This window comes from Balaenoptera ricei, chromosome 10 (assembly GCF_028023285.1).
Source record: "Balaenoptera ricei isolate mBalRic1 chromosome 10, mBalRic1.hap2, whole genome shotgun sequence".
NCBI classification, from domain to species: domain Eukaryota; kingdom Metazoa; phylum Chordata; class Mammalia; order Artiodactyla; family Balaenopteridae; genus Balaenoptera; species Balaenoptera ricei.
The window spans coordinates 11,717,369-11,741,655 of record NC_082648.1 but is presented as its reverse complement, the minus strand read 5'-3'; the positions used below and the strand labels follow the sequence as shown (position 1 = coordinate 11,741,655).

At 35.1% G+C, this 24,287-nt stretch overlaps 1 protein-coding gene across 3 annotated transcripts in view; it reads right to left on the bottom strand.

Annotated features, from left to right (window-relative positions):
* Positions 1–24,287, bottom strand: part of ATF7IP (activating transcription factor 7 interacting protein) — a 123,900-nt gene that overhangs the window by 40,215 nt on the left and 59,398 nt on the right. For all 3 annotated transcript variants that reach the window (XM_059935348.1, XM_059935347.1, XM_059935349.1), the window contains exons 4-5: positions 17,755–17,900; positions 16,173–16,310 (exon numbers count right to left, since the gene is read on the bottom strand). In XM_059935348.1, coding sequence (XP_059791331.1) covers positions 16,173–16,310; positions 17,755–17,900 — 284 coding nt within the window. The remainder of the gene's footprint in view (positions 1–16,172; positions 16,311–17,754; positions 17,901–24,287) is intronic.

Here is a 24,287-nt window from a genome sequence, read left to right as displayed (position 1 = left end):
TTAAGTGTTAACATTTGTCAGTGAGATTATTTTATTAATCATTTGTACTGCTTATTAAACACTGCCTGATCACATATTTTGCCCACATACATATTCATAAAAATTTAATACCAGAGGCAGAAAGGAAAAAAATAGAAAAATTACCCCATCACCACATGAATATTTTCTTTGTATTTATTTCCTTTAAGTCTTTTACTAAGGCATTGCTATGATACTCAATTGTTTTTCTTGTTGCGGCTGCTGTCATTTTATGATAAATATATTTTTAAGAATTTTAAACTTCTGAGTGCGTTCATGAGGCCTGCCTAAGGAAGTGCTCTTCCAGATAATTTCAATTAGCCAATACAATCATATCATAAAAAGAAAATATTATTTACTTTTAAAACCTTCTTTCCCAATATAGTCACTTCTACAAGAGACCCCAAAACTTAAAAGTATTCAAGTCCACCGATATGGGTTAGGCAATCAATTACCTATGACTCCCAAGGTGAAGATTTTCCTCAGGACTGAATTATTTATGCATATTATTAACACCCAAGGACATGTACAGCACAATTTTTAGAATTCTTAATATGGATTTACCTTCCTGTAACTAAAATATTTCAAGTAATTTTTTCAAGAAAGGTATATGAGAAAGTGTTTTCTGTACTCCAACTTATACAAGAATGTCTTTCATTTTTTCTTTTGGCAGGCTATCTGGTAGGTATTCTATAAATTGCATAATATGTATAGTATTATTATTTGCCCTTAAAAATGAAAGCAAATTTAAAACATTATTTTGTATATGTTATATATGGGGAAAGGTCTAGAAGAATAAACACCGAAGCTAACGGTGGTTACCTCTCGAGGCTATGATTGGCAGACAGTGTAAAGAGAGCTTCAATTTCATGTCATATACATCTATAGTATTCAAATATTTCTTAAAAAATTTTTTTATCACTTCAAAATTTAAACTACTGGCAGAGGAAAAAAATAACAAAATTTAGACACAGACATGTTTTCTTCTGCCATTTAATATTATAAAAAAGAAATCAAAGAGCAGACTTTTTGTGTTGTTTTAATCTAGGGAAACTACAATTTTTTAATTATAATTCAAAATATCTATCATAATATGTCTAAGATTGGGTCTCTTTTTCTGGCAAGTATTCTGTGAGATCTTTTAAAAACTCTATAAACAAGTCATTTTTTTAGTGAAGGAAGGTAATATTCTATTACTATATCTTTGATTACTACTACTATTTCATTTGCTCTTGGTTTCTTAGGCACATCTATCATTTCTTGTATAACGGCACAATGGTACCTGTTTAAATAAAAGTTGCATAAATTGTTGGGATTCAGACACACTGGGGCCTTGTTTAGCAAACTATGCAAACCAAGAATTTCTTTGTTATGTACCAAGGAATATCTCAGGAAATAATTCTGTGTGGAAAAAAAAAAGTAATCGTACATCGTTTGCCTAATAACAAATATTAGCACTCAAAAAAGCTAGTGAATAAACAGACACATGGTATTCATTATTGAAAACTGTCTCTTAGATTAGGCAGCCACAGATTTACTCGTTGAGGGAGGCGAGTGGGAGGAGAGACTGAAAGAAAAAACTGAAAAAGCTATTTTCAGTTAAAACTACTTAAAATGGCATTTATAAATCATAACCAATGGAACATTGGATTCCAGAGTGTGTTGACAGCTTTTCCATAAATAATCCAGTTGAAATTTTGAGTATCCTGAATTTGCATAGTGATTTGAGAGGAATCAAGTCTTCCTATCCAGGAACATGGTATATCACTGTTGACTCATGTTTTCTTTTTCTGTCCATTTTCTTCATAATGGTTTTGAAATTTTGTTTTTCGGTTTATTCTTAAGTATTTTCTTATTTTTAAATGTCTACCATATGTGAAACCTTTTTCTCATTACAATTTCCCACTGGTTGTTGCTGATGTACAGCAAGGCTACTAGAATATGTTTTCCTTTTATCAGTTAGTTGCTAAGCATTACAGTTTATCATTTACCATTATTACTCCTCATTCCTTTTTCCTGTTTTTATTTTATTGCCCTGTCACCAAAGTTCTAAATAGCAGCACAGATAAGGCATTCTTGTCCTATTCTTAACTCTAATGGAAATATTTCCAAAGATCCACTATTAAATATGATATTTATAACAGGTTTCTGATAATCTTTATGAGATTTAAGGTACTTCCCTCCTATTTTTTCCAACAGCTGGTCAGTTTTAGCAAATCCTCCTTGTTTGGTATCTACTGAGATGATCACACAATTTACATCCTTCTTCTGTTAGTACAGTGAAATATAATGGTTACTATTGAACCAGCCTTACATTCATGAGAGAAACCAATGCTGGAAAATAAAACTGGCCTATATTTGTTCTTTTCTTATGCCACAGAATTCCACAGTTGGGTGTGCTTCATGAAATGAGGCCTCATCTTTTCCTATACTCTGGAAGTGTTTATATGAGAAGTGAATTACCTGTTCCTCAAATGTTTGTCAGAATTTTCTGGCAAGGTTTTTCGGGCCTAATGATTTCTTCAGAAACAGATCTTTCACTACAAGTGACTACAATTTTAACAGAGTTTCTCATAATTTTCAGCTTTCTACTTTCTTCTTAGATAAAATGGACTTCATAGGTATAAGGTCATATATAATAATGTTCTCTTACTTAAAGAATCTTCTCTAGATCTTTATTTCTTGCCTTTTTGAATCCTTATACAGTTTATTTGTACTTACTCTTATTTGTAGATCAAAAATGTACTTTTAAGGCTTTTCAATAAGCTTTTGTCTGTATTGCTCAATCTTCAAAAAGGGTCAGCTTTTTTGTTATTTCTATTCACTCCTTCCTCCTTCTCTGGGTTTTAGTTTGTTATTGCTATTTTTCCCTAGCAAAGGAGATGCACATATAATGCTTTTTTATTTTTGTTTGTTAGTAATAAATTAAAGTTATAAATTTCCCTTTGAATACTGCATCAGCTTTAACTTACAAGTTTTAATATGTAATGTATTATTATAGTTCTGACCTAAAGAGTTGAGAATGGGACTTCCCTGTTGGTGCAGTGGTTGAGAATCTGCCTGCCAATGCAGGGGACACAGGTTCGAGCCCTGGTCCGGGAAGATCCCACATGCCACGGAGCAACTAAGCCAGTGCGCCACAACTACTGAGCCTGTGCTCTAGAGCCCGTGAGCCACAACCACTGAGCCCACGTGCCACAACTACTGAAGCTTGCGTGCCTAGAGCCCGTGCTCCACAACAAGAGAAGCCACCGCGTGAGAAGCTCACGCACCGCAATGAAGAGTAGCCCCCGCTCGCCACAACTAGAGAAAGCCCGCACACAGCAACAAAGACCCAATGCAGCTATTAATTAATTAATTAATTAATTAATTAAAAAAAAAAAAGAGTTGAGAATGTCCATTTTAAAATTCCTCTTTGTAATCATCTGGAAGTATGTTTTCGGGGAAGGTGCCATCTGGGAGAGGAGAAAAGCTAAATATCTGTCAATAATTTCTAATTTTATTGCGACGGTGGTTAGCATTTTAAGACGTTCTTAGAAATCACTACATGTCTAATGTGACAATGAATTAAAGATATATAAACCTAAAAATTATATATTTTCCTACTTAAAAAATAATAAAATTCATGGAAATAACTGTTTGGATTTACCTTACAATTTGACATCTCTGAAAAACTGAAAATACATAAAACTTTTTCAAGATTCAGAAAGCAACAATCCCTAAACTAACACAGAAAATAATTATATAATGAATTCTCCATATATTCCAACGTTGACAATTTTTTCAGCTCTTATAAGATATGTTTAGTACACAGAAAATAAGCTAATAATTACAAATAGGCTTTATGGACAAAAGTCATAACACACAGTGAACTATTATTTAAAACTTAAAAATTACTTTAGGGCTTCACCGGTGGTGCAGTGGTTGGGAGTCTGCCTGCCAATGCAGGGGACACGGGTTCGAGCCCTGGTCTGGGAGGATCCCACATGCCGCGGAGCAACTGGGCCCGTGAGCCACAACTGCTGAGCCTGCGTGTCTGGAGCCTGTGCTCCACAACGGGAGAGGCCACGGTGGTGAGAGGCCCGCGCACCGCGATGAAGAGTGGCCCCCGCGAAAACCACAGTTACAGAAAGATAGAGAAGATGAAAAGGCAGAGGGCTATGTACCAGATGAAGGAACAAGAAAAAACCCCAGAAAAACAACTAAATGAAGTGGAGATAGGCAACCTTCCAGAAAAAGAATTCAGAATAATGATAGTGAAGATGATCCAGGACCTTGGAATAAGAATGGAGGCAAAGATTGAGAAGATGCGAGAAATGATTAACAAAGACCTAGAAGAATTAAAGAACAAACAAACAGAGATGACCAATACAATAACTGAAATGAAAACTACACTAGAAGGAATCAATAGCAGAATAACTGAGGCAGAAGAACAGATAAGTGACCTGGAAGACAGAATGATGGAATTCACTGCTGCGGAACAGACTAAAGAAAAAAGAATGAAAAGAAATGAAGACAGCCTAAGAGACCTCTGGGACAACATTAAACGCAACAACATTCGCATTATAGGGGTCCCAGAAGGAGAAGAGAGAGAGAAAGGACCAGAGAAAATATTTGAAGAGATTATAGTCGAAAACTTCCCTAACATGGGAAAGGAAATAGCCACCCAAGTCCAGGAAGCGCAGAGAGTCCCATACAGGATAAACCCAAGGAGAAACACGCCGAGACACATAGTAATCAAAGTGGCAAAAATTAAAGACAAAGAAAAATTATTGAAAGCAGCAAGGGAAGAACGACAAATAACATACAAGGGAACTCCCATAAGGTTAACAGCTGATTTCTCAGCAGAAACTCTGCAAGCCAGAAGGGAGTGGCATGATATACTTAAAGTGATGAAAGGGAAGAACCTACAACCAAGATTACTCTACCCGGCAAGGATCTCATTTAGATTTGATGGAGAAATCAAAAGCTTTACAGACAAGCAAAAGCTAAGAGAATTCAGCACCACCAAACCAGCTCTACAACAAATGCTAAAGGAACTTCTCTAAGTGGGAAACACAAGAGAAGAAAAGGACCTACAAAAACAAACCCAAAACAATTAAGAAAATGGTCATAGGAACATACATATCGATTATTACCTTAAACGTGAATGGATTAAATGCCCCAACCAAAAGACATAGACTGGCTGAATGGATACAAAAACAAGACCCATATATATGCTGTCTACAAGAGACCCACTTTAGACCTAGGGACACATACAGACTGAAAGTGAGGGGATGGAAAAAGATATTCCATGCAAATGGAAATCAAAAGAAAGCTGGAGTAGCTATACTCATATCAGATAAAATAGACTTTAAAATAAAGAATGTTACAAGAGACAAGGAAGGAAACTACATAATGATCCAGGGATCAATCCAAGAAGAAGATATAACAATTATAAATATATATGCACCCAACATAGGAGCACCTCAATACATAAGGCAACTGCTAACAGCTATAAAAGAGGAAATCGACAGTAACACAATAATAGTGGGGGACTTTAACACCTCACTTACACCAATGGACAGATCATCCAAAATGAAAATAAATAAGGAAACAGAAGCTTTAAATGACACAATAGACCAGATAGATTTAATTGATATATATCGGACATTCCATCCAAAAACAGCAGATTACACGTTCTTCTCAAGTGCGCACGGAACATTCTCCAAGATAGATCACATCTTGGGTCACAAATCAAGCCTCAGTAAATTTAAGAAAATTGAAATCATATCAAGCATCTTTTCTGACCACAACGCTATGAGATTAGAAATGAATTACAGGGAAAAAAACATAAAAAGGACAAACACATGGAGGCTAAACAATACGTTACTAAATAACCAAGAGATCACTGAAGAAATCAAAGAGGAAATCAAAAAATACCTAGAGACAAATGACAATGAAAACACGACGACCCAAAACCTATGGGATGCAGCAAAAGCAGTTCTAAGAGGGAAGTTTATAGCTATACAAGCCTACCTAAAGAAACAAGAAAAAGCTCAAGTAAACAATCTAACCTTACACTTAAAGAAACTAGAGAAAGAAGAACAAACAAAACCCAAAGTTAGCAGAAGGAAAGAAATCATAAAGATCAGAGCAGAAATAAATGAAATAGAAACAAAGAAAACAATAGCAAAGATCAATAAAACTAAAAGTTGGTTCTTTGAGAAGATAAACAAAATTGATAAGCCATTAGCCAGACTCATCAAGAAAAAGAGGGAGAGGACTCAAATTAATAAAATTAGAAATGAAAAAGGAGAAGTTACAACAGACACCGCAGAAATACAAAGCATCCTAAGAGACTACTACAAGCAACTTTATGCCAATAAAATGGACAACCTGGAAGAAATGGACAAATTCTTAGAAAGGTATAACCTTCCAAGACTGAACCAGGAAGAAATAGAAAATATGAACAGACCAATCACAAGTAATGCAATTGAAACTGTGATTAAAAATCTTCCAACAAACAAAAGTCCAGGACCAGATGGCTTCACAGGTGAATTCTATCAAACATTTAGAGAAGAGCTAACACCCATCCTTCTCAAACTCTTCCAAAAAATTGCAGAGGAAGGAACACTCCCAAACTCATTCTATGAGGCCACCATCACCCTGATACCAAAACCAGACAAAGACACTACAAAAAAAGAAAATTACAGACCAATATCACTGATGAATATAGATGCAAAAATCCTCAACAAAATACTAGCAAACAGAATCCAACAACACATTAAAAGGATCATACACCACGATCAAGTGGGATTTATCCCAGGGATGCAAGGATTCTTCAATATACGCAAATCAATCAATGTGATACACCATATTAACAAATTGAAGAATAAAAACCATATGATCATCTCAATAGATGCAGAAAAAGCTTTTGACAAAATTCAACACCCATTTCTGATAAAAACTCTCCAGAAAGTGGGCATAGAGGGAACCTACCTCAACATAATAAAGGCCATATATGACAAACCCACAGCAAACATCATTCTCAATGGTGAAAAACTGAAAGCATTTCCTCTAAGATCAGGAACGAGACAAGGATGTCCACTCTCACCACTATTATTCAACATAGTTTTGGAAGTCCTAGCCACGGCAATCAGAGAAGAAAAAGAAATAAAAGGAATACAAATTGGAAAAGAAGAAGTAAAACTGTCACTGTTTGCGGATGACATGATACTATACATAGAGAATCCTAAAACTGCCACCAGAAAACTGCTAGAGCTAATTAATGAATATGGTAAAGTTGCAGGATACAAAATTAATGCACAGAAATCTCTTGCATTCCTATACACTAATGATGAAAAATCTGAAAGAGAAATTATGGAAACACTCCCATTTACCATTGCAACAAAAAGAATAAAATACCTAGGAATAAACCTACCTAGGGAGACAAAAGACCTGTATGCAGAAAACTATAAGACACTGATGAAAGAAATTAAAGATGATACCAACAAATGGAGAGATATACCATGTTCTTGGATTGGAAGAATCAACATTGTGAAAATGAGTATACTACCCAAAGCAATCTACAGATTCAATGCAATCCCTATCAAATTACCAATGGCATTTTTTACGGAGCTAGAACAAATCATCTTAAAATTTGTATGGAGACACAAAAGACCCCGAATAGGCAAAGCAGTCTTGAGGCAAAAAAATGGAGCTGGAGGAATCAGACTCCCTGACTTCAGACTATACTACAAAGCTACAGTAATCAAGACAATATGGTACTGGCACAAAAACAGAAACATAGATCAATGGAACAAGATAGAAAGCCCAGACATTAACCCACGCACCTATGGTCAACTAATCTATGACAAAGGAGGCAAAGATATACAATGGAGAAAAGACAGTCTCTTCAATAAGTGGTGCTGGGAAAACTGGACAGCTACATGTAAAAGAATGAAATTAGAACACTCCCTAACACCATACACAAAAATAAACTCAAAATGGATTAGAGACCTAAATATAAGACTGGACACTATAAAACTCTTAAGAGGAAAACATAGGAAGAACACTCTTTGACATAAATCACAGCAAGATCTTTTTTGATCCACCTCCTAGAGTAATGGAAATAAAAACAAAAATAAACAAGTGGGACCTAATGAAACTTCAAAGCTTTTGCACAGCAAAGGAAACCATAAACAAGACGAAAAGACAACCCTCAGAATGGGAGAAAATATTTGCAAATGAATCAACGGACAAAGGATTAATCTCCAAAATATATAAACAGCTCATTCAGCTCAATATCAAAGAAACAAACACCCCAATCCAAAAATGGGCAGAAGACCTAAATAGACATTTCTCCAAAGAAGACATACAGATGGCCACGAAGCACATGAAAAGATGCTCAACATCACTAATTATTAGAGAAATGCAAATCAAAACTACAATGAGGTATCACCTCACTCCTGTTAGAATGGGCATCATCAGAAAATCTACAAACAACAAATGCTGGAGAGGGTGTGGTGAAAAGGGAACCCTCTTGCACTGTTGGTGGGAATGTAAATTGATACAGCCACTATGGAGAACAATATGGAGGTTCCTTAAAAAACTAAAAATAGAATTACCATATGACCCAGCAATCCCACTACTGGGCATATACCCAGAGAAAACCGTAATTCAAAAAGACACATGCACCCGAATGTTCATTGCAGCACTATTTACAATAGCCAGGTCATGGAAGCAACCTAAATGCCCATCAACAGACAAATGGATAAAGAAGATGTGGTACATATATACAATGGAATATTACTCAGCCATAAAAAGGAACGAAATTGAGTCATTTGTTGAGACGTGGATGGATCTAGAGACTGTCATACAGAGTGAAGTAAGTCAGAAAGAGAAAAACAAATATCGTATGTTAATGCATGTATGCGGAACCTAGAAAAATGGTACAGATGAGCCAGTTTGCAGGGCAGAAGTTGAGACACAGATGTAGAGAATGGACATATGGACACCAAGGGGGGAAAACTGCGGTGGGGTGGGGATGGTGGGGTGCTGAATTGGGCGATTGGGATTGACATGTATACACTGATGTGTATAAAACTGATGCCTAATAAGAACCTGCAGTATAAAAAAACAAACAAAACAACTAATACTAAACTTTCATTGGGTTATTTGTATGGAAACATGTTAATATAAATGTTTCAGACATTACATGAAATTTCTAAAAATCATATTTGTACTTGTATGGAAATATGTATGGAAATATGTTAATATAAATGTTTCAGACATTACATGAAATTTCTAAAAATCTTATATTTGTACTTGTATGGAAATATGTATGGAAATATGTCAATATAAATGTTTCAGACATTACATGAAATTTCTAAAAATCTTATATGTTCTGGTATAATGTTATAAGTAATAATCCTAGTTATTACTTTAAAATGTATATCTCAGAAATAACTAATTTTCTTGTCAACTGCATTATTATGAACTGTCATCAAATCTTTAACCGTGGTCATTTTTAAGTCTTTTGTCATTTACAGACAGTTCTGGGTGTACGCTGATGATTTTGCAAATATGTTCCTATAAAAGGGTTTCATCTTCAAGAAATACATGGAAAAGACTCTGACAAGTACAGGTTTCTGGTAACGGACTGTACTGCTGAACTGAATGAATAAGCATTTTCAGAACTCTAATGAAAAACTGATGAACTCATAAAAGTGCTAACAAAAGATCAAGATGAAAAAAAAAATTAATTACATGGGACTGAGTGAACTGATGAGGATGAGTATAATTTTTGTGACTTTCTGTCTGAATTTAAAAAAAAAAAAAAAAAAATTCCACAAGGACTCAGAGGCAAAGAATATACAAATCAATTTTCAATGCAAAGTAAAGGAGCTGTTACAGTGGAGGATTACTGGACTGAATGTCAATACTATGACATAGTATGAGTGTGTTTCATGTTTGGTAATTGCAATCATTGTTGCTTTTGTTGTGGTCATCCATGTACAATGCTTGGTGTCAGTCGATTTATCTCTTGTAAAAATAAAATACAGTGTGTGTGTGTGAAAAAAAAAAAAAAAAAGAAAATTAAAAATAGTACTCCAAAAAAAAAAAAAAAAGAGTGGCCCCTGCTTGCCGCAACTGGAGAAAGCCCTCGCACAGAAACGAAGACCCAACACAGCCATAAATTAATTAATTAATTAATTAATTTTTTTAAAAAAATGACTTTAATCGAGAACTAGCCCATTGAAAAACTACATAAGAATGACAACTAATTTGAAAATCCATAAAAATCTAACTTCCTTTATCTATAGAGAAATTTATACATTAAAAATTATAGCAGAATAGAGACCTTCATGAGCGTTCCTTCTAGAGGTAAAGTCCACATTACTCAATTCTATCCTCTTACCACAGTTTTTAATGTATGGTAAATTTTTATACTTATGGCAAAGGATCACAAGTCCTTTAAAAGTCTATTTTTTTGTAACTGCAGTGTTAAAAAAAAGAAGAAGCCACTAATACTAAAATTAATAATATTAAATTATGTATTCCTTAAAGCAAAATACCTACTAAGCCACTGGTGATTAATTATTTGCTTTCAATTGTGTTTTGACTTTGAATATTATAAAACTCATACTGGATTCTGCCAAAGGAAGTCAGGTATAATAAACGAATATATATGCATATCAGGAAGATGTACTCATCTACTGCTATGATATGAGATACAGAAGTACTATATACACACTGCAATATTTTCAAATAGTTTATTGTCAGCTCTACCTAAAAAATAGTAAATTATTTAACAAAATACATAATTATTTGCTGAAGCATATGATAAATTAGGCTTTAAGTTGAAGAACTTGAAAACAATAATTATAAAATACTGAAAGAGTTAAGTGACATCACCAAAAATGCCTGAGTGAGGAACTTCAGGGTTGTCTCTTCCCAAAAGCAACTAATTAGCTTGCAAGCATTGTTAGAATCAACTTTTGGAATCTACTCAAAAACTTACAATAGCTAAGGGAAGACTTAGGGAATAATAAAGCTGCACTTTGCAGTATGACAGCAGTGGGGTCTTTTAAAATTGTCCTTTATGATTCCCCACACCCAGATCAGCAGCAGCTATAAGGATGACAGCTGGGATACCTGGAGTAAGTTATGAGTGCCACAGGAAGCAATATGCACCTTATTTTCTCTAGTAACTCCCTCAAGAACCAGCACAAAGGCTGGCCTTTGATTCACCCAAGTCTGAGTAATTCCCAAGGCTGGGGCAGCATTCCAGACAGATTTTCCCAAAAAGATTTAAAGGTGCTGGTATTGGCACAGCAGCTTGAGGCACAGAACAATTTGGACAAAGAATATAAAGAAAAGCCTGGGATGGAAAAGAGCAGAAAAAAGACACACAGCAAAAGGGGGCTTTAAAAGCTCTCACCCATGTCAGGAAATTGAGAAGAATATCTGAATGTCCAGGGCAGAATGCATGCTCAGAAATGGGCTGAAAAGACCCTAAGCTTTCACTTCTGACTGGCTTTCAGGAAGGGAAGGATAAGGCAATTCTGATAAAGCAGGTTGTAAATGGCCTAGATTAAGTGTGGAAGGAGTGCCCCAACACAGCCAATCTGCGAAGACTTGGAAGAGTAATTTTTTTCCTTCTTTAGGCTCCAGGCATTTAAGGTAACTGTCAAAACACAAGCTGACCACTAAGCTAATAAAACATAGACTTTAGTGGTCACACACAATAATGAATACATACTTTCCAAAAATAGTTGAGAAAACTCATTAAGCAAGCAAACAACAAACCACAGCAAGCAGCAACAACAAACCCTGGACAGGAGGGGAAAACCTGATTTTCTGAATTGCCACATTATAATATTCAAAATATCCAGTTTTCAACAATAACAACAAAAAAAATTAGGTGGTATACAAAGAAATAAGTATGGTTTATTCACAGAAAAAAAAAGAATTAGCAGAAATATAGCTCAGGCATAGGACTTACTAGACAAAGACTTTAAACAGATGGTTTTAAATCTATTCAAAGAGCTAAAGGACACAACAGAAAAAGAACTTTAAAAAAAAAAAAAGGAAAATAATGTCTCACCAAATAGAGAATATCAATAAAGAGACAGACATTATATAAAGAAAACAAATATAAATTCTGGAGCTGAAAGTACAATAACTGAAATTAAGAAATTCACCAGAGAGGTTCAACAGATTTGAGCAGGACAGGGCTGTAAAGGAACAGTTTTGTATAATATTGAAGATAAGTAGGTATTAATTCAAGATGTTAAGTGTAATCCCCAGAGTAATCACTAAGGAAAAAGCTAAAAAACTTACAGAAAGAGAAAGACAAAGAGAATCAAAATGGTTCACTAGAAAAAAAATCAATCACAGACAAAGGCAGTAATGTAGGAATTAAGGGGAAAAAAAGGTGGAAGACAAATAAAATGGCAGGAGTAAGTCTTTCCTTATCAGTAACTAATTTAAATGTAAACAGACAAAAACTCTCCAATTAAAAGGCAGAGACTGGCAAAGTGGGTAATAAATCATGACCCAACTCTATGCTGTCTACAAGATTTCATCAAAATTTGAAACTTTTGTGCATTAAAGGACATTATCAAAAAAGGAAAGTGAAAAGAAAACTTACAGAGTGGGTAAGAATATCAATAGTTATAAATCGTGTATTTCTAAGTGTTCAGTATCCAAAATATGTAAGAACTCTTACAGCTCAACAACAGAAAGGCAAAACAAACAAAACAAAAAGAACTTGAATAACTATTTCTCTAAAGAAGATATGCACATGTTCGACAAACACAGGAAAAGATGTTCAACATCATTAGCCATTAGGAAAATGCAAACCAAAACCACAATAAAATACCACTTCACACACATTAGGATGTTATAATAATAATTTTAAAAATACACAGACAGTAACAAGTGTTGGCAAGGATGTGGAGAAATGGAACCCTCACATTGCTGGTGGGGAGTAAAATATAAAATGGAGTAGCTGATCTGGGAAACAGTTGAATGCTCTTCAATAAATTAAACAAAGAATTACCATATGACCCACAATTCCATTCCTAGGTATATGCCCAAAAGATTTCAAAACAGGTATTCAAACAAATACTTGTATATGAATGTTCATAGCAGCATTATTTACAATATCCAAAAGGTGGAAACAACCCAAATGCCCATCAAATGTTCATCAGCCAAATGCCCATCAAATGTTCATCAGCCAAAGAATACATAAACAAAATGTGTGTGTGTGTGTGTGTGTGTGTATACACACAAGTAAACATCTTGAATTAATTCCTACTTTTCAATAGTACAGAAATATAAATATTACTTAGCTATGAAAAGGAATGTAGTATTGATACATGCTACAACATATATGAACCTTAAAAACATTATGCTAAGAAAAACAGGCCAGACACCAAAAGTCACATATTGTATAATTCTGTTCATATGAAATATGCAGCACAGGTAACTCAGTAGAGACAGAGAGCAGATTCATGCTTCCCGAGGGCTAGGGGGAGGGGGGAAATGAGAAGTGACTGTTTAATGGGTACAAGGTTTTCTTCTGGATTGATGAAAATGTTTTGGAACCAGATAGAGATGATGATCATACAACAGTGTGTATGTACTAAATGCCACTGAAGTGTAAATTTTAAAATGATTGTTATCTGAATTTTACTTCCATAAACAAAGAAAGAGATGGGAACTAAATTGGGCCGAGTAAAATTTAAATAAATGGCATGGTAAGGGCAGATCATAAATGAATGGGAGAAGCAATATGAAGTCAGAGGCCTGAAATAAAAATACTATGAACATTAATACTCTGTAGGACAGTGAAGCAACTGGTGGGTATTAGGAAAAGTGGATCAAAATCTAGGAGATCCGAATTACAAACTGAAGAATGAATACAGGTTTAAACTGGTACACAGTTGAGCAAACTGGACTATACAGAAGAGAATGAACAAGCAGTATTTTAGAAAGATGAGTACAATGCTTGAGAAGGACCAGCAAAGACTTAAAAAGCAGTACCAAAGTGGTCATGTAAAAGGTTGTTACTATAATCAAGAAATTGGGTAATGATGGCCTTGCAGATAGAAGAAGCAAAAGATAGACTTTTATAAGAAACAAAAAAAGTTGTAATTTGGCAACCCACTGTGCATATGTGAAGTGATACAGAGAAATCAGTTTCCAAGAACTAAAAAATTGTGAATAACAGGAACAACGGGAAGATATTCCTTGAAGATTTTTCTAAGAATTCAAGAATTGTGAGTAAGAGGAACAATGTGAAGGGGGACATATTTGTGGAGAAGATGATTGGTTTGATGTTGGAAAGATTCAGATTCTGAGGTTACAAAGAAATATCCAAGCGCAAAGGTTTATTAAATGTTAGATGCACACTTGCACCTTAAGTAAGACTATAAGAGTCAAGATCTCAGGTTCTAGAAACAAAAAACCATAGATGCAGCCATGGGAGTGATAACAAACAACGAATGAAATTACTTTCTTAAATCTTCAGATATTTTCAAGTTCTCATTCAAAATTCTTAACAGTACTAGTAAAATAAAGTTTAATGATGAGACAATGCTATCACTATATAAAGACCTGCTAAAGGTAAGAAACAGGACTAGTGTTGTCCTAAATGACACATTACGAAATTATTAATAATAAAGTCTTTGTAGTAAAGTCTCACTGTAAACAAAACTAACTATGAAACCAAAAAAATAACTTGTAGGCTGCCAAATATAATACCTAAATTCTAGTCACATTTGGTTGCAATTTGCTTTTAACTGTGAAGAAGCGACTTTATTTTCATGGACCACTTCTCCCTCATTTGTAAAACAGGCTCTATAAGTGGTTTGCAAGTCAGCATCTGAGACTATGCTTATATAGAATGAATGTACTGATAAAATTTTCCAGTTTCTTAGTCTTGGAATAAAATGAATTACTGCAGCATGCTACCGTGTGCTCATTTCAACTGATTAGAAGCTCTAGCAGTACATGTTAATATACAGATGTATTTAATAAAAAATTAAAAGTAGTAATTATTAATAAATATAGATTAACAAGCTAATATCTTTAAAAAATACGATTCATGGGAGAAGTAGATTAATATAAAAAGAATCACAGCAAATATTATTTAGTACTCATGACATTTTAGATGATGCCAGCCTTTCTTCACTGAATAAAGAAATATTTAAGATGCACTAAGTTAGATTATTTCTGAAGCTCTGCTATGGGTTGAACTATGTATCTCAAAAGTATATGAAAGTCTGAACCCCAAGTATCTCAGAACATGACCTTAGTTGGAAAGAGGGTCATCACAGAGGTAATTACAGCTGACTCTTGAACAACACAGATTTGAAGTGTGTGGATCCAATTATACATGGATTTTTTTTCAATCAATATAGTACCTATATTTTCACTTTACAGATCTTTAAATTAAGTGTGGGGAAAAGTTTGTGTTCAATTAGAGATCACCAGATGTGAAATCAAAAGAACTAGGGCTTGAGTTCCGATTCTATCTGAAGTGTTTCAGCTACTGCCTTGGGTGAGTCATTTATCAATTCCTTCATTTTTTGAAGCAGATACCAGTGTACAGATTTTCAACTGCAGCAGGTGGGGACAGCACCTCTAACCTTCACATTGCTCAAGAGTCAAGTGTAGTTAAGATGAGGTCACACTGGAATAGGGTAGGTCCTAATCCAATATGACTAGTATCCTTGGAAAAAGGGAAAATTTGGAAACAGACAAACATACAGATACAGCACCATGTGAAGATGGAGCCAGAAATCAGGGTGATACTTCTATAAGACAAGGAATGCCAAAGACTGCCAGTAAACCATTTATAGCTAGAGTAGATATAAGGAACAGATTCTTCCTCACAGCCCTTAGAACCAATCCTGACGACAACTTAATCTTGGACTTTCAGCCTCCAAAACTATGAGACAATACGTTTCTGTTGTTTAAGCCATCCAGTTTATGGTACTTTTTGTTAATTAATGGTAGCCCTAGCAAACTAATAGAGGCTCCTTTTATTTCTAATACTTAAAAGTTAAATATACTTTATTGTCAACTTCAAAAACATATCCCAGAAAGTAAGTTATAAAAATGATGACACACGGATATGCAATTCAAGTCAGTGTACAAACCTGTAGTTCAGTTAAAACTGTTTTATGCCTCTTGTTACACTCAATCTTTTCCACTCGTGTTTTCAATTCTGCCAACGTCTTATCAAATACACCACACTGTAGCGCACACAATTTTTCTTCCAGCAACCACTGTACAACCTAAAAAAATACACATTCCTTTGTTATAGCAAAAAAGGAATTTCAAGCAAGCAGCAAACAGTAAATATTCTGAAGTACTAATAAGATAGTACTAAAATATTAATTAAAAAAACATACTGGCATCCGTAACACAATGCTATCTGCTGAAATCCTCCACTTCTACATACATAATATCTACTGTAACACAATAAAATGTACTAAAAATAGAAAATTTCCAGAGGGTGAAATTTTTAAAACAATTTGAAATTGAAGTTTTAATATTTTCTTCCCACACCCTCTACTGTGATTTAAAAGAAACCAGCTGAAGGTAAGGAGCAGGTTTTAAATTTTCTAATCTGTTACAGATGATATTTTTGTGAGACACTAAGAATGTCACTGCACTATGAAATTCCTATAAAACATTTCTAAATGCCTACTCACAATTTCCATATTTATCTCATTATGGACCCATAACAAACAGGACACACAGTGCAGCTGACGGACCATCTCCGAATTACACTGCTCTAGAGGAGTAAACCCTCAGTATATACAGAAGTATATTTCAAAATGCTTTCTCATAGCTATCTTCGTATTTCTAATAGCTCTATAAGAAAGACTGAACAAGCATTATTATCACCATATGGTTAAAAGAAAAAAGACACTGGGAGAAAAAAAAGCCACTTTTGTACTGCCTCTCTGTTCCTTTCTCTAATGGGGATATTTATACTTTATCTGAGTAGAACACTGGCCTAGATTATTTATAATTTCACCATTAAATCTATAAGACCTTGAAAAATTTTCACTGAGTCTTCTATTCTTCTCTCAAAAAGGCATTTGTCATCAACATGTGTGAACACATCTTGAAAAATATATTAAATACTTTATATTTTCATTATTTCTATCTCTAGTCTAACACATATAGGGGGAAGTTTCCAAAGTCTGTACTTTAAATATTCCCTTTCCCTAGTCATTCGAAAGCCTTGTCCATACCATTTTTAATACTAAGCCTAAGGTACATAACAAAGATTTTAGAACGTAGGGACTTACAGCCATGAAACCAGCTTATGATAAAAATTATAAAAACTAAAATGTTAACATATAAGACTCTAATGTTTCCACTAGAATAAAGTTCAATATAGAAGAAAAAATGAAAGCTGAAAATTGGTATTCAGTTTTGTTACTAAAGCAAATAAGAAAAGAAGCCATAATTTCTCTCCCATTTTGAAAATTACTACCATATCTAAAAAAACAAAACAAAACAAAACAAAACTATTTAGCTTCAAAAGAGTCATAAGGAATTTTAGAATTAAATTATTAAGGGTAATAAGCTTAACCAATTTCTTCAAGTTCTTTCTATGAAAAAGCTGAATATTTCAGTAAAATACAGAGTAATGTCAAAAATCTAGAAGAATAAAGATGGTGGTGTTTTTTGTTTAATATGCTTTTAACTTATAATCTCTAACACCTTTTGTAGTTTCTGGTTTATATCTCCTTTGGCTGTAATCTTTACTTGAAACTCTGCCTCATATTCTTCTTCCATATATCGACGGCGTTTGGACTGTACATTGTCCATGTCCTCTGACTTAGAACGTTTTCTTCTAAAAAATTCACCTGAGAAGAAAAAGCATAATGACCAGTCAGGTGTTTTTATTATAGATAGACCTTAATGCCTCTTCTCCAGCCTCAGGAAAATATTATTTCTAGCTATCAAAATAGCACTCTCAATAAATTATTTTATGAATTGTTCTTGTGATCAGAAAAGTAAATAGATAGCTTTTACCTTAAACTTGAAATGATTTTCAATATGCTAAATAAGAACCTCCAAATGCTAAATAAGTAAATGTACAAACAACATGAACAAAGAACATTTTTTCCCTGAAATGTTCGTATTAAGATGGAAGCCCAACTAACAATATGGGATGAGACGAAATCATCGCAAATTCATTCCTTTCACTAAATTCTCTAGTGTATATGAATTCTCTGACAAAATACAGTATTCATTCACAAGTCACAGATTTCTCAGTATTTATTCTCACATCACATGCCTCTACTAACTGTGCATAGCTTTAATTATTTAATTCTTCATCCTCAGTAAATTTTCTTCCTCAGTAAGTTTAGGAAAAATTCTTCCTTAATCACCAGCCTTAGGAAAATAATATTAGTTATTCTTAACATATCCTAATAAATTTCAAATATATAAAAATAATAAAATTAATGTCATTATAAAGGTAAATTTGGTAAAGAATAGACATTCAAAGACCTTCACTTAGAAAATTTCTGTTTCAAATATTGGTAACACTCATGAGATCATAACATATTTTATCTGGTTTCTTTTTCAATATAGAAACAGGAAAATATTAAAATATTAAAATCTCCATACTATCTATGAGCTTATTATTAAAATCCAATTCTATTCTACGATTTCCCTTGTATCATAACTTACGTAGTCACAGAGAGATTAGGTCATGATGGCAGAGTAGAAGGAGGTACGCTCATCCCTCCTTACAAGAACACTGGACTCACAACTAACTGCAGAGCAACCATCGACAAAGAAACACTTGAACCTACCAAAAAAAGATACCCTACATCCAAAGACAAAGGGGAAGCCATGGCGAGACGTTAGGAGGGGCACAATCGTGATAGAATCAAGTCCCATACCCACCAGGTGGGCAACCCACACACTGGAGAACAACCATACCACAGTTCTCCCACTGGAGTGTCCACTCTTGGAGGGCACACAGAGGGTCTTGTGCACATCAGGACCCAAGAGAAAAGAGCAGTGATCCCATAGGAGACTGGGCCAGACCTGCCTGCTAGCACTGGAGGGTCTCCTGCAGAGGTGGGGAGCAGCAGTGGCTCACTGCAGGGACAAAGACACTGGCAACAGCAGTTTTGGGAAGCACTCATTGGCATGAGCCCTCCCAGAGGCACCATTAGCCCCACCAAACTGCCTGTAGGCTCCAGTGCTGGGTCATCTCAGGCCAATCAACCAACAGGAAAGGAACACAGCCCCACCCATCAGCAGACAAGCAGATTAAAGTTTTACTGAACTCTGTCCACCAGAGAGACACAACCCAGCCCTACCCACCACCAGTCCCTCCCATCAGGAAGCTTGCACAAGCCTCTTAGATAGCCTCATCCACCAGAGGGCAGACAGCAGAAGCAAGAAGAACTACAATCCTGCAGCCTGTGGAATGAAAACCACAATCACAGAAAGGTATACGAAATGAAATGGCAGAGGATTATGTCCCAGATGAAGGAAAAAGATAAAACCCCAGAAAAACAACTAACTGAAGTGGAGATAGGCAACCTTCTGGAAAAAGAATTCAGAATAATGATAGTGAAGATGATCAAGGACTTCAGGAAGAGAATGGAGGCAAGGATTGAGAAGATGCAAGAAATGTTTAACAAAGACCTATAAGAACTAAAGAAGAAACAGAGATGAACAATACAATAACTGAAATGAAAAATACACTAGAAGGAATCAACAGCAGAATAACTGAGGCAGAAGAACAGACACGTAACCTGGAAGACAGAATGGTGGAAATCACTGCCATGGAACAGAATAAAGAAAAAAGAATAAAGAGATATGAAGACAATCTAAGAGACCTCTAGGACAACATTAAACGCACCAACATTCTCATTATAGGGATTCCAGGAGAAGAAGAGAGACAGAAAGGACCTGAGAAAATGTTTGAAGAGATTATAATTGAAAACTTCCCCTAACATGGTAAACAGTCACCCAAGTCCAAGAAGCACATAGAGTCCAAGGCAGGATAAACCCAAAGAGGAACACACCAAGACACATAGTAATCGAATTGGAAAAAAATTAAAGACAAAGGAAAAATATTAAAAGTAACAAGGGAAAAACAACAAATAACATACAAGGGAACTCCCATAAGGTTATCAGCTGATTTCTCAGCAAACTCTGCAGGCCAGAAGTGAGTGGCACGATATATTTAAAGTGATGAAAGGGAAGAATCTACAATCAAGAACACTCTACCCAGCAAGGCTCTCATTCAGATTTGACAGAGAAATCAAAAGCTTTACAGAAAAGCAAAAGCTAAGAGAACTCCTCTAGGTGGGAAAGAGACCAGCAACATAAAACAACCTTCTACATATATAGACTGCTATATCAAAACCTCATGGGAACAGCAAACCTAAAAACTACAATAGGTACGCACTCAAAAAAGAAAAAGCAACCCAGACACAACACAAAGGATGGTCATCAAACCACAAGAGAACAAAAGAGGAAGGGAATAAAAAAGACCTACAAAAACAAACCCAAAACAATTAAGAAAATGGTAATAGGAACACACATATTGAGAATTACCTTAAATGTAAATGGATTAAATGATCCAACCAAAAGACACAGACTGGCTGAATGGATACAAAAACAAGACCTGTATATATGCTGTCTACAAGAGACCTACTTCAGACCTAGGGACACATACAGACTGAAAGTAAGAGGATGGAAGAAGGCATTCCATGCAAATGGAAATCAAAAGAAAGCTGGAGTAGCAATACTCATTTCAGACAAAACAAACTTTAAAACAAAGACTGTTATAAGAGACAAAGAAGGACACTACATAATGATCAAGGGATCAATCTAAGAAGACATACCAATTGTACATATATATGCACCCAACATAGGAGCACCTCAATATATAAGGCATATACTAACAGCCATAAAGGGAGAAATCAACAGTAGCACAATAATACTGGGAAACTTTAACACCTCAGTTTCATCAATGGACAGATCATCCGGGCAGAAAATCAATAAGGAAACACAGGCCTTACATGACACATTAGACCAGATGGACTTAACTGATATTTATAGAGCTTTCCATCCAAAAGCAGCAGAATACACATTCTTCTCAAGTGCACACGGAACATTCTCCAGGATTGACCACACGCTGGGCCACAAAGGGAGCCTCGGTAAATTTAAGAAAATTGAAATCACATCAAGCATCTTTTTTGATGACAATGCTATGAGATTAGAAACAAACTATAAGAAAAAAACTGTAAAAAACACAAACGTGTGGAGGCTAAACAATATGCTACTAAACAACCACTGGATCACTGAAGAAATCAGAGAGGAAATCAAGAAGTACCTAGAGACAAATGAAAATGAAAGCACAACGACCCAAAACCTGTGGAATATGACAAAGGCATTTCTAAGAGGGAAGTTTAAAGAAATACAATCTTACCTCAGGAAACAAGAGACATCTCAAATAAACAACCTAACCATACACCTAAAGCAACCAGACAAAGAACAAACAAAACCTAAAGTTAGTAGAAGAAAAGAAATCATAATGATCAGAGCAGAAATAAATGAAATAGAGACAAGTAAAGATAAATGAAACTAAAAGCTGGTTCTTTGAAAAGATAAACAAAATTGATAAACCTTTAGCCAGACTCATTAAGAAAAAAAGAGAGATCACTCAAATTAATAAAATTAGAAATGGAAAAGGAGAAGTTACAACTGACACCACAGGAATACAAAGGATCATAAGAGACTACTACAAGCAACTGTATGCCAATAAAATGGACAACCTGGAAGAAATGGACAAATTCTTAGAAAGGTACAGTCTCCCAAGACTGAACCAGGAAGAAACAGAAAATATGAACAGGCCAATCACAAGCACTGAAACTGAAACTGTGATTTAAAAATTCCCAACAAACAAAAGTCCAGGAACTGATGGCTTCACAGGCAAATTCTATCAAACATTTAGAGAAGAGCTAACTGCTATCCTTCTGAAAATGTTCCAAAAAAATTGCAGAGGAAAGAGAACCCCCAAACTCATTCTATGAGGCCACCATCACCCTGATACCAAAACCAGACAAAGATACCACAAGAAAAGAAAATTACAGGTCAATATCACTGATGAATATAGATGCAAAAATCCTAAACCAAATACTAGCAATCAGAACCCAACAATACATTAAAAGGACCATACATCACGATCAAGTGGGGTTTATCCAAGGATGCAAGGATTTTTCAATATCTGCAAATCAATCAGTGTGATACACCACAGCAACAAACTGAAGAATAAAAACCATATGATCATCTCAATAGATGCAGAAAAAGCTTTTGACAAAATTCAACACCAATTTATGATAAAAACTCTCCAGAAAGTGGGCATAGAGGGAATAAACCTCAACATAATAAAGGCCATATATGACAAACCTACAGCTAACATCTTACCCAACGGTGAAAAGCTAAAAGTATTTCCTCTAAGATCAGGAACAAGACAAGGATGTCCACTCTCACCACTTTTATTCAACATAGTTTTGGAAGTCCTAGCCGCAGCAATAAGAGAAGAAAAAGAAATAAAAGGAATCCAAATTGGAAAAGAAGAAGTTAAACTGCCACTGTTTGCAGATGACACTATACATAGAAAATCCCAAAGATGCCACCAGAAAACTATTAGAACTCATCAATGAATTTGGTAAAGTTGCAGGTTACAGAATTAATACACAGAAATATGTTGCATTTCTATACACTAACAACAAAAGATCAGAAAGAGAAATTCAAGAAACAATCCCACTTACCATCACATCAAAAAGAATAAAATATCTAGGAATAATCCTATCAAAGGAGACAAAAGACCTGTACTCCAAAAACTGTAAGATGCTGATGAAAGAAATCGAAGACAACACAAACAGATGGGAAGATATACCATGTTCTTGGATTGGAAGAGTCAATATTGTCAAAACGACTATAGTACCCAAGGCAATGTAGAGATTCAGTGCAATCCCTATCAAATGACCAATGACATTTTTCACAGAACTAGAACAAAAAAATCTTAAAATTTGTATGGAGACCCAAAAGACCCCAATAGCCAAAGCAATCTTGAGAAAGAAAAACAGAGCTGGAGGAATCAGGCTCCCGGACTTCAGACTACACTACAAAGCTATAGTCATCAAAACAGTATGGTACTGGCACAAAAATAGAAATATAGATCAATGGAACAGGATAGAAAGCCCAGAAATAAACCCACACACCTATGGTCAATTAATCTATGACAAAGGAGGTAAGACTATACAACAGAGGAAAGACAGTCTCTTCAAGTGCTGGGAAAACTGGACAGCTGCATGTAAAAAAATGAAATTAGAACATTCTTTAACACCATACACAAAAATAAGCTCAAAATGGATTAAAGACCTAAATGTGAGACCGGACACTATAAAACTCCTAGAGGAGAACATAGGCAGAACACTCTGACATAAATCATAGCAATATCTTTTTCAATCTCTCTCCCAGAGTAATGGAAATAAAACCAAAAATAAACAAATGGGACCTAATTAAACTCAAAAGCTTTTGCACAGCAAAGGAAACCATAAACACAATGAAAAGACAACCCACAGAAGGGGAGAAAATATTTGCAAATGACGTGACTGACAAGGGATTAGTCTCCAAAATATACAAACAGCTCATGTGGCTTAATGTCATCAAAACAAACAACCCAATCAAAAAATGGGCAGGAGACCTAAATAGACATTTCTCCAAAGAAGACATACAGATGGCCAAGAAGCACATGAAAAGATGTTCAACATTGTTAATTATTAGAGAAATGTAAATCAAAACTACAATGAGACATCACCTCACACTAGTCAAAATGGCTATCACCAAAAAAATCCACAAACAACAAATGCTGGAGAGGGTGTGGAGAGAAGGGAACTCTGCTACACTGTTGGTGGGAATGTAAACTGCTACAGCCACTATGGAGAACAGTATGAAGGTGCCTTTTCTTAGAAAACGAAAAATAGGGCTACCATATGATCCTGCAATCCCACTCCTGGGCATATATCTGGAGAAAAACATAGTCCAAAAGGATACATGTACCCAAATGTTCACTGCAGCACTGTTTACAAGAGCCAAGATATGGAAGGAACCTAAATTTCCATCGACAGAGGAATGGATAATTAAGCTGTGGTACATATATACAATGGAATATTACTCAGCCATTAAAAAGAATGAAATAACGCCGTTTG